Below are 11,053 nucleotides of genomic sequence, written 5' to 3' on the forward strand. Positions count from 1 at the left end.
GCGCTTCCTCGAAGCTTCCTCAAATTATTTCCAAGCAAGAATATTTCCATAGACTTCGAATATTTCTAATGTCACGATCGTCTGAAAATAACATCTTAAGTCGTCTTTACTACACAGAACAATTATGAGCCAGGCAATAAAGTAATTATCGTTAGTTGATGAATGAATTGCATCTTCGATCTTCCGACGATCGCTCTACGAAATCGAAGCAGAACAGCCTTGATGATCACACGAGGCAGATCAAGTAAGTGATTTTCGTGCAATAAAGTCGATTACGGAACAAACATGCCTGGGGGTGTTGTATTTCTGGTCTGTATCCCCACTTTGAGCTACGAGCACCAACTTATATTCGGTGTGCCGGTAAAACGCTCGAAGAAGATCGAAAAGAGCAAAAATAAAACCGTAGGACCGAAGGTAGACCTACGTCTAAAGGAAACAAGAAGCCGCGCGCAATTACTCACGCTCGATGATGATGGTGATAACGAAGACGGCGACGTCGGTATTGATGTTGGTATTGAAGGCAGAAAATATCCTCGCGGATACCCCACGCGGTCGAAGTCACCGGTCTTCGTGTCGATGGAAACGGTAAAGTATAGTAAACAACATTACGAGAAAATAAAACATAGACTATAATACGAAGTTATAAAAAATAATATTAACTATCAAAATTATATGAAAAAATGAATTGTACTTAATAAGTAGATTTATATCTGTAATTGTAATTATAGATTTCACGTTTCTTTTTTTTAATTCTTTGACTTTAACTCTTCAACTTTAAGATAACTTTATATTTTAAGAGTTTAACTCGTTTTCAAAGAATGAAAATTTTCTTTGTGAATAGCTCTTCAATTTAATTATATTCAATACTAAATTTTATTAATCATATTCACTCTTATTAACTTATAAGATTTGTTTTTACAGGTGCTGGAAGAGCTCCTTAAAAAGCTAAGAGTAGAACACGTTGTATGGTGCAAGGACAAGGAAGACATGTATTATGAGGTACGGCCAAAGTTGCAGATACATTTCCATCTATATGTATATGCGAGAAATTAATTTATTCGGGCATTGTGCATAATGCTCGGTCAAAATAGGCGGGCATTATGCATATTGACCAACCATTATGCATGATGCTCGAATTAATCGTATTTCTCGTAACACATATATATATTTCCAAATGATGAATGCAAACAAAGCTTTCTGCTGGAAGGTGATATTTCCAGTACCCGCCGGTGAACCCTGCGAAAATTGTATACATTGCCTCACCGAGTTGGGTATTGGTGTTAAAATGAACTCGATAGTCAGGTGATTTTACGCTGAACTAAAGAAATCGCACGAACACAAGTTCCAGTACACGTTCGAAGTCATGACTTTGGCCATTGATTTTTTTTATTTTTAGCGTAATTCCGACGCAATGTACGTACAGCGGTGTGAACGGTACAAAATCGTTGGCTGTCAAGGACGACTTTGCTCGCAGGTTTCTCAAATTGATTTTTGCTGAGATTAGCGTAAATGTGCAAATATGTTCATGCATTTCCTGCTATTCAGACAGAAAGAATCGGAGGACCGTAAAAACGCTTGGGACGATTTCGTAGGATCTATTAGATCGAAATTGACGGTGAAACAGGTCGTCGATGGCGTTCGCAGTGGTGGTGATCTTACCTTCGATTACATGTGCCTTGTATTAACTGCGGAGTAAGAAACCACAAACTACTCCTATTATTTTTATATATATACATATCTGAATAAATAATTAAGGCAGATTTCCGGTAAGTTCGTTCGACGACCATAAGAGAATAGTTCTCTAATATTACCAAAAAATTCTTATTATTTATTTGACAATTTATATGTTATCGTTATTAATGCTACCAGGACATTGTATGTAAAGAAGGCGTTGGAGAATATTAAATATAAACTTAATCTTACATTGCCGCAATATTTAAGTTGTATTAATAATAATCAGTTATGTGAAAACTACGATCTTACAGCTGTCTCGCTGCACTTGGTCTCGTCGAGAACAGTGCAACTAATGTCGTTGCAGCTATGCTAGTTTCTCCCCTCATGGTAAAGCCTTTTAATGCAACTTTGTTAGTCGTTAAACATTGTTTGCACGTCACTTAACACTTTTGATCATCGTCTCGTTGATCAAAGGGACCTGTGATGTCTCTGACTTTCGGGACAATCATAGCCGATAGAAAGCTGCAACTGGTCGGTCTGAAGAGCTTGCTGCTCGGTATCTTCGTATCGATACTATTTGGCTTCATATTCGGCCTTCTCCTTGGTACAACTGAAATGCCTTGGGGCTATGGCGACTGGCCAACCGACGAAATGAAGGGCAGGTGGATATCACTAAGAGTGATCAATGTCAATAACGCAATAGATTGCATACGGCTTTCAATTATATACATTTCAAATATATAGCTAGAAATTTTATCTCAAAATGACAATTTCTTTCTATAGAGGCAACTATAGATCGCTTTGGATGGGTGTTCTTTGGGCTCTTCCATCTGGCACAGGTGTCGCGGTCGCTTTACTGCAAGGTAGTAATGGGCCGTTAATTGGTGTCGCCATATCAGCTTCGTTACTACCGCCAGTCGTCAATTGCGTAAGAGAACAATAGTGCATATATCATATAAAAATGAAGTCCATGTAATAATAATTAGACATCTGTTGTTAAAGATGTTTCTCTTTCTCCCTTTGTTGAGTAACTGTCAATGATTAATGTAATAATGTAATACTTTTAATGTTATATTGATCGAATTAAAAATTTATTTTTATTTTTCGCAGGGCTTATTTTGGGCTCTAGGGTGCATATGGCTCCTATATCGACCAATAAAAATGCCCCATATTAAAGGCGAATCTTACACAAACTTTACTAGCTCTTATACGTATATCTACAGCGATTACTTACCCGTAGAATTCTTCTGCAACGGCATTATCAGCGCGTGTCTAACGTTTATCAATGTAATGTGCATCTTTATTACGGCGATAATAGTCTTGAAGGTAATTAAAGTTAGCACGCTATATAGCTCGTTAATGGTCGAGAACAATCGCAAATTGCGGCTGTAATTTGCATCTCGTATTATTACATCACCGGCACAACATGTACTGACGTCGTTAATTACGACTTTGCCATCGAGTTAAGCAAATTACGTCGCGATACGACAAATGCACCGATTTTAAATAATACATATAATCCACTTTTATACGTAATTTTTGTTTTCGCCGTAATCATTCGTTCGCAACCGCAGATTAAAGAAGTGGCCGCACCGTATACGTCAACACCGGAACTGCGTCGATTCTGGGAACATGACATTCGGCTGGTTCGCGATAAGAATATCTCTAGAGATAACAGTTCTTTGAATTCAAGGTAAAAAGAGTTATACTTTAGCTTACTTTATCTATGTGATATCATAAGTAATAATGTAAAAATATTTGTTTTAAACATGACCCTAAAAATATGACCCCTATTAATATTCTCACTTGAATTAGTTTCTACGATGGATTGAGTAAAACTAAACAACGAGCATTGGAACGTACACTAAACGAAGCAGTCAGAGAAGCGATAAATGACGAAACTTTCAGAAAAGTACAAAGACTCAGTTATGGGCATGGACCGGAAGAGGTATTACCTTAATTATTATATAAATTTAAATATGTTGTAATAATATTTATAATAATTTATATATTGTTATAATAACTAAATTATTACTACATTTTTAATTACTTCTTTTAATATTTTTTTTTAATATTGTAGATTAGTCCTCGGCTTGGTCTTCCTGCTCGCGGAATTGGGAACAGAGGTAACATAAAAGACAGTGAAAATACTGAGGAAATAACAGATGGAAATCTACAGTCACACAAAGGCTTGAATTCTGGCAATACAAGCGAAGACTTGATCGCATTGGATCGTTTAATAACGTATCTTTTGAGTCAACCAAGCAATCCCACTGGCGGTAATTTAGATTCATGGAGACGCTCGCATCGAGCTAGTTCACGAGGATATAGACAATTACGTGGCACTGCCGCTGATACCGACGCGGAAACCGGTGGCGTTGGCACAACGGCTCTTTGAGCATAAATTGACATTTAAAGAAAAGCCAGCATCGGATATAAAAGAGCAATACGATAGCTAGTTTCAAGTTAAATGTCACAAGCATGAAATAAAACTGTAATGAGGACAAGGCACATACAGAAATGTTAATTTTGCTAAAGATATGATAGATTATTAATATCTGCATTTATATCACAATTTACACAACGTAGCGAATATAAGAACTTTAAGTAGAGATCTATAAATCACCTTAATCATCGGATGGTTCAGTGCCAAAGTATCTATCGCCAAAATTACCGATACCGGGCAGTACATAAAACTTCTCATTTATCTCGGGATCCAACGCGGAGGTGACAATCTTCACTCGCGGAAAGGCGTAGGCAATCGAATGTACGCCAGATTCGGCCATCAACAATGACGCCAACAGTACATTTTCCTCAGCAACGTCATGATCCAGAAGTACCCTGATCGCCATAATAGCAGCAGCACCAGTCGCAACAGTGGCATCCATCAATATTACTCTATAATCTTTGATGTCCTTTGGTAATCGGAGATAATACAACTAGATACAAGAAATTAAATGAATCATCGGTCATCGATCAAGGATAGATTTGCGAAAGAAAAATGTTTGAGTGCTTACTTCAGGCTCGCCAGTTTGCTGATTAGTTTGGATGAGAATTTTTCCTATACGTATGTCCTTGCACACATCTCGAACAGCTTGCTCCATAGTCTCACCGGCGCGTAATATCGATACACCGCATATTTTGTCCGTCGCACCTCGTTTGCCGCTATATAATACTCCTTGCGGTGTTTCGACAGTTACATCCTTCATACAAAAATAGTATATTATAACATGTGTTAGAAATTAGGAGCTTACAATTCTTACAAAAATTACAATTATAATAAAATTAATTTAAAAATTCTGGCCTCTTTTATTTAGAATTGTGATAAAATAAATTAACCAATATACATATTGAATAAAAAAACAAATATTCATATTGAACAACATTTATATAATGTTTATGTACGTTTGTATTTACCTCAAAAGGCAGTAAAGACAACGCATATTCGATGACTAGACGAATCAAGCGTTTAGAGTAAAAAATAAATTCATCTCTATAGGTCTCCTTGTTTCGTATAAACGTATGAAGACCTTTTATCTGCGGCGTGTCTGGAAGTAAGTACAAAGATGAAGGCAATGGCTGACCGATGTACGAGTGCGCCAGTTTTTCCCTCAATTTAAAACCTCTCTGAAAGTCGCACAGAGATCGTTAGCATTGATAATAATTTTACGTTAAAATGTAAAATAAAAGCTAGCAATTTACCAATTGAAGTTGAGTATGAACATGCTGTACAATTAGCTCTATTGCCACTTCGTTTTCTCCTCCGCGCGGCACAATAATATCCGCATGGACCATAAGAGGTGCTATGTAATAATAAAAAGCCGGCTGCACATGTTTACTATACTGCTTTAATACACCCTCCAGATCTCTGCCTCTTTGCGAAATATCCCTTCGTAAACGCCTGGCCAGTCTGACGTCCGCATCAGTATCGACGAAAACTTTCATATCGCACAGCTTGATGAAACGTTTATCTATTTACTCTCTTTCGATATATTTTCCAATCTTTAAATTAATTTATCTTTTTACCGATTTTAAATTAATTTATCTTTTTACCTTCAAGACGTCGACATTGTAAAAAGTAAGTATTCCCTCGAAGATAATGACGTTGGCACCATACATGGTTTTCTTTCGAATAAAGAAGAAAAAAAATGTATAAGTTGCGATGATTTCTTGCATATTAAGTAAAAACCGTAATCAAGTCAACTTACCGTTCTACTTTCTCTCCGATGTGTTACAAAATTATAAATAGGAACTTCTACCATGCGTCCTTCCTTTAAACGCTGCAATGTAGTCTTGAGAAGTTCAAAATCGAATGCGTCAGGATGATCAAAATTGTACTCGTTGTGTGCAGCCATCTCGTGCTGCTTCTCATTTAATACCTATAAGATAAATATATACGATAGACATAAATAAAAATATAAGATAAATATTCAGTAGTGTCTACACAGTATTATTGAATTGTTTTCCATCATGCTAATGACAAATTTGTACAAGATATTTTTAATAAATACTATTATTAGAATATTTAACGCACTTTATAAAAAGAATCCATACTAAGGAGGGTCACCCACGGTACATCTAGAGATTCTATGATTTTAGTTGCCACTGTCGTTTTCCCAGAGGCGCTGCCTCCACAAATACCTATAAAATATATTCATCAGTAACCAAATTTATATTTCATATAAAAAATTTAAATCACCCATCAAGTTATAAAAAATCATTGTAATTAACAGTAAATGTCACTAACCAATTACAAAAGGTTCTACTTGTTGACCAGCTGAATTGTACCAAGGAGGCCTACCAGCTGTATAAATAGTTCGCGTTTTGCTCCTGAGAATAGATTCTGCAGATGTCTTCTTACTTGATTGTGACATGCTAGTAGTGCGCTGCCTTCGTGATCGTGGTGATTTTTGTGAACCTGTTTAATTATATAATAAATATCTTATCTTTCTATATCCACATAATAATCAATATTTATTTTTTGACTACATAATCCTTTATATAATTTTATTTATGATTTGTAATAAAGGATTTAATTAATCAAAGGAATAGGAATAGGATTAAAAGTAGGAAGAAAACCTTCTATATATTGCATATTGAATGTCTTCTAGGAGCTCATGAAGGAAAGACGATGAATTGTTTGAATCTTCTTTTACATTAAAGTATTGATTCTGTAAACAATGCGTCTATGTATACTATACATATGTGGGACGTAATAAATATGACACTAACTATACATTATTTACGTATATTACTTATCCTATTATCTATATGTATTATTTATAAGTCATGTAAGCATATTTTATTCATATTTTATCTTGTTACAATTACTTCATTCATAAAATATTTATATATATTCCTGAGACAATCTATATATTACAGATGATTCATTATCAATTAATAACAGATGTAAGTTGTCACACATAAATATCATTCTGTTATCACAAACATATATAAATACATATTACGTACTTTTATACGTACGTAAGAAATTTATGTGCGTCAGATGTATTAACATAATTCTATCTTACTAATTCTACAAACGGGTTCTACTAACAGGTGTTGTTAATAAAAAAAGTTAATAAAAAATGACTTTATTACATGTTAGATTAGAATGAATTCTAGATGGATGTTAGAAAGTTGCTTTTCAAGATCAGGCATATCAGACTGAAATCTTAAAAGAAAGCCGATAACAAATAAATTTACCTGTGGACGGTGGTCTCGGAGATTGTGGCGTGCCTACGTCAGAGTGCCTGTAATGCTCAACATCCTCGCACAACTCATCGGCGAGGAAAATCTCGCGATCGTCCAAACACGCGTCGCCGTCGTCGCTAGCAAAATATCAGCAATAGAAATTTCGTTGATTTTCAATGGACGTTGATGAGTCGAAATAAATTTAAAAAAAAAAAAGAGGAAACTCCTCACACATACCTCTCAGAACTCGCCGAGCTCGGTGGCTCGAATGGGGGCTGCATTTTAGCTGCCATATTCCGTCGACACCGCTGACCTCGAAGTTTGTCACCACCACGTGCACGTTGCAGTCTGCAGATGCAGATGGTTGCAGACGATCACCTGCGATCTAGCCTACTTCTTTCTTTTGTTTGCCCCCGGTCTCCGCACACGGGCTTGACGTGAACAGTGGCTTAGCCTACTGCGTCGTATGTAAACTTTACGCTGCGCGCCAAACATACGTACAGTACACTGTACACGACGTGATGGCGCACAGCAAATCACATTACCCTGATATCGCCGTATCGCACGCGGCTGACGACGCAGAGTCGCATGGAGTCGCAGATGGCCGCAGAGCCGCGCGGTCAGTGTTCCCAAACCGTGAGCAACCGTGAGAAAGACCCCACCACTCCGTCTATTCGTTCGATCATTCTCGAGTATTCTCGATGACGTTTTCGCGCGCGTGCGTACCCAACGTACCAACAGCCACGTGATTTTCTCGACAGTATCGTGCCTGAAAGTAGCATAATGCTCGCCTTATTACGAACCATATATTTTTACATCTTTTATTATCATTATTAACATTATTTCAGGATTATTACAACATTTTTATCTTAAAATAATTTAATTTTAATTAATTTTAATTATTGATGCATATTATTTAAACGATTTAAATAAGTGAGGTTTCCTATAATGCGTTTTGTCCAGATTTAATAATTTCGTTTATCACGACGGAGGCATAACGACAACCATTTATCGAGATAAAATGTGTACGCGACTGAGAGAACTGAGCGCATTGCTAAAATTTGCGCGTGCGTGGATATTTTTGGGAACACCGGCCACGCGCAGTATTGTTCCAAAAAATCATGCACATACACGTTTTCAGTGATAGAGCATGTTGAAGCACATGTCTGATTCATGCTCGACATGACTGTTCAGGGCTACAAAATCATTTCCACAATTAGATATTTTTTTATTATATAATATCACCTATTTTATATTTATAAATGTTAAGCTATTGTTGCTGGTTAGATTTAAATTTGTATCCTAAAAAAAAGATTCGTAAACTTAGAAAATACATAAAATATTGTAGAAATACTGAAAATTATTATCGTTTTCCTTAAAACTTTTGTTTTTCTTTTAAAAACTCCAATTAGTTACTGCAAGACATTGGTTCACTTATGTTCATTTCTTCCAAAGAGATCAATTTTGATCTCTTTATTTCTTTATTTTTTCTAGAACTGGAAAAAATAAAAAGTAAATTAAATCAAGAATAAAATAGTAACTTATGTAAATTAAAATTAAAGAATAACATTATAATAATTGGCAGAAATATTTATAATAACTGCGCCTTTTCGTTTTTTTTTTTTTTTAATAAAATTTTCCTTTATTTCTTTTATATTTGTTACGTAATAAAACGGCAAACGGCCGCAACATGTTTTTGTTTCTTTTATATTTGTAATATTACGTAATAAAACGGCAAACGGCCGTGGCACGAAATCGAAAATAGTGAGACATTCATTCCCGCGTCATCTTACTTGTTGATTCGAGTCATTTAATTATTCACGTTAATTTGATCGTGCCGCAAGACGGTAGGCGTGTGCTCTCGAAAGTCGCGGATCGGAGTTGACCAAAGTTGACGGGAGTTGCGCGGGAAAATCAGGGCGAATGGCACGTCTCGTTTTTATCGGGCACGATACGGAGCTCGAGGATTTCGCGGAATCTAGACGTTTTCTAAGCTTAAAGCGATGATACGATGACTGCTCTTGGGTTTCTTGTGTACGCATTCACCGTGGCAAGCTCGCTCGTGTACTACAATGACAACGAATGCATCTTTCCTCTTTTCAGTAGAGCTTATATAACAGCGACAACTTTTTTGCCCGAAAGAGGACCGTACAATACTATAGGCTACATGGAGATTCCGCGTGGTTACCAGAACTTAGCAGTTACAATCAACATCTTACTATGGAGCTGGACAGATATGAGATACGCAGCATTTCCCTGACGAAAATAAGAAACTTTATAAAGCGTTGACAACCGTTCAATGACGATTTTTTGAGAATTTTTACGCTTTCAAACTTTATAAGAACGCTTATCAGAACACCATTGGGTTTAAACACTTTCAGAACGCTTATAAAATACAGTATATGTCAAATATCTCCCTTCCGCTTTTTTGCTCTTTATTCAATGCTTTATAAAAAGTGTTACAGTGATCGGATTTAGTTCAAATATGCGCCGTTTTGTTCGATAATCTGTTTCCATCTAGACGGCAACTTCATAATACCCCCCTCGTAGAAGCCCCCCTCCTTACTTGCGAAGAACTCGGACAGCCACTTTTCACAATCCTGTATTGAGTTCAACTTTACACCACCAAGGGCGTTCGCCATGGACAAGAACAGGTGGTAATCACTTGGCGCTATATCCGGGCTATATGGTGGATGCGATAAAACCTCCCATCCGAGCTCCCGTAGCTTCTGACGAGTCATCAACGAAGTGTGTGGTCTGGCGTTGTCCTGGTGGAACACTACACCCCTCCTGTTGGCCAATTCTGGACGCTTCTGGTCGATCGCCTGCTTCAAGCGGTCCAGTTGTTCGCAGTAGATGGTAGAATTAAGCGTCTGGCCATATGGGAGCAGCTCATAGTGGATTATACCCTTCCAATCCCACCAAACACACAGCAAAACCTTCCTGGCCGTCAATCCCGGCTTGGCCACTGTTTGGGACGATTCACCGGCCTTCGACCACGACCGTTTTCGCTTGATATTGTCGTATGTGATCCATTTTTCGTCGCCAGTCACCATCCGCTTCAAAAATGGGTCGAGTTCGTTGCGTTTCAGCAGCATATCGCAGGCGTTGATTCGGTCCAGAAGGTTTTTTTGCGTCAAATCATGCGGCACCCAAACATCAAGCTTTTTTTTGTATCCAGCCTTCTGCAGATGGTTTAAAATGGTTTGGTGACTAACTCCCATCTCCCGGGCGATGTCACGAGATGCCACATGCCGGTCTAACTCGATGTTTTCTATGATTTCATCGGTATTCGTCGTCACAGGTCTTCCGCCGGCTGGCTTATCCATGGTTTCGTTTTCACCGGCTCTGAATCGTCGAAACCATTCCTCCGCGGTTCGAAGTGATAGAGTACCATTCCCCAAAACACCATTAATCTCACGGAACGTTTCTCTAGCGGATTTGCCTTTAACGAAGGAAAACTTTAAAATAGCGCGAATTTCGGCGTTAGTGAACTCCATGTTTACACGTCTATAACTGTTGAACGCAATATCCAAACTAATCATGCATAGCGTCGTTTTGTAGGTTATGTCAAGACCTTTGAAATGGTGTATAGTATTGCCAGATACGACCTCTGTAGCGCTTTGTACATAGCCGCGAAATTCAAAAGACAAAAAAAGCGGAAGGGAGATATTTGACAACCTTA

At 37.4% G+C, this 11,053-nt stretch overlaps 2 protein-coding genes across 4 annotated transcripts; one reads left to right on the plus strand and one right to left on the minus strand.

Moving 5' to 3' along the window:
* Position 1: 1 nt before the first annotated feature.
* LOC108760949 (uncharacterized) lies at positions 2-4,094 on the plus strand. Its single transcript, XM_018507263.1, has 12 exons — positions 2-585; positions 922-999; positions 1,208-1,302; positions 1,397-1,474; positions 1,546-1,692; positions 1,986-2,061; positions 2,149-2,336; positions 2,458-2,602; positions 2,785-3,000; positions 3,249-3,367; positions 3,490-3,622; positions 3,755-4,094. Exons 1-12 carry the CDS (start codon positions 286-288, stop codon positions 4,070-4,072), a joined length of 1,893 nt encoding a protein of 630 aa, XP_018362765.1. The 5' UTR covers positions 2-285; the 3' UTR covers positions 4,073-4,094.
* Positions 2,303-8,070, minus strand: LOC108760950 (lethal (2) k01209). Of its 3 annotated transcripts, XM_018507265.1 has the most exons (11): positions 7,606-8,070; positions 7,381-7,517; positions 6,422-6,592; positions 6,209-6,315; positions 5,883-6,053; positions 5,728-5,799; positions 5,377-5,628; positions 5,092-5,301; positions 4,692-4,877; positions 4,301-4,613; positions 2,303-2,346 (listed from the first exon to the last, which is right to left on the minus strand). In XM_018507265.1, exons 1-10 carry the CDS (start codon positions 7,659-7,661, stop codon positions 4,302-4,304), a joined length of 1,674 nt encoding a protein of 557 aa, XP_018362767.1. In that variant the 5' UTR covers positions 7,662-8,070; the 3' UTR covers positions 2,303-2,346; position 4,301. The 3 variants fall into 3 exon arrangements, with proteins under 3 accessions (XP_018362767.1, XP_018362766.1, XP_018362768.1); XM_018507264.1 differs by lacking the exon at positions 2,303-2,346 and having other exon boundaries at positions 4,282-4,613; positions 7,606-8,069; XM_018507266.1 differs by lacking the exon at positions 2,303-2,346 and having other exon boundaries at positions 4,282-4,613; positions 7,381-7,505; positions 7,606-8,061.
* Positions 8,071-11,053: the final 2,983 nt, after the last annotated feature.

This window comes from Trachymyrmex cornetzi, unplaced genomic scaffold (genome assembly GCF_001594075.2).
Source record: "Trachymyrmex cornetzi isolate Tcor2-1 unplaced genomic scaffold, Tcor1.1 scaffold230, whole genome shotgun sequence".
Classification (NCBI taxonomy): domain Eukaryota; kingdom Metazoa; phylum Arthropoda; class Insecta; order Hymenoptera; family Formicidae; genus Trachymyrmex; species Trachymyrmex cornetzi.

What these genes read in the sequence shown, in the direction of transcription:
- LOC108760949 (XM_018507263.1), top strand. Translation starts at nt 286, where the DNA reads ATGCCTGGGGGTGTTGTATTTCTGGTCTGTATCCCCACTTTGAGCTAC. An exon ending in TACCGCCAGTCGTCAATTGC is followed by an intron (nt 2,603 to 2,784) that starts GTAAGAGAACAA and finishes TATTTTTCGCAG; the next exon opens with GGCTTATTTTGGGCTCTAGG. An exon ending in AACAGTTCTTTGAATTCAAG is followed by an intron (nt 3,368 to 3,489) that starts GTAAAAAGAGTT and finishes CACTTGAATTAG; the next exon opens with TTTCTACGATGGATTGAGTA.
- LOC108760950 (XM_018507265.1), bottom strand. Translation starts at nt 7,661, where the DNA reads ATGGCAGCTAAAATGCAGCCCCCATTCGAGCCACCGAGCTCGGCGAGT. An exon ending in TTCATACTCAACTTCAATTG is followed by an intron (nt 5,302 to 5,376) that starts GTAAATTGCTAG and finishes TGCGACTTTCAG; the next exon opens with AGAGGTTTTAAATTGAGGGA. An exon ending in AGCAAACTGGCGAGCCTGAA is followed by an intron (nt 4,614 to 4,691) that starts GTAAGCACTCAA and finishes TCTTGTATCTAG; the next exon opens with TTGTATTATCTCCGATTACC.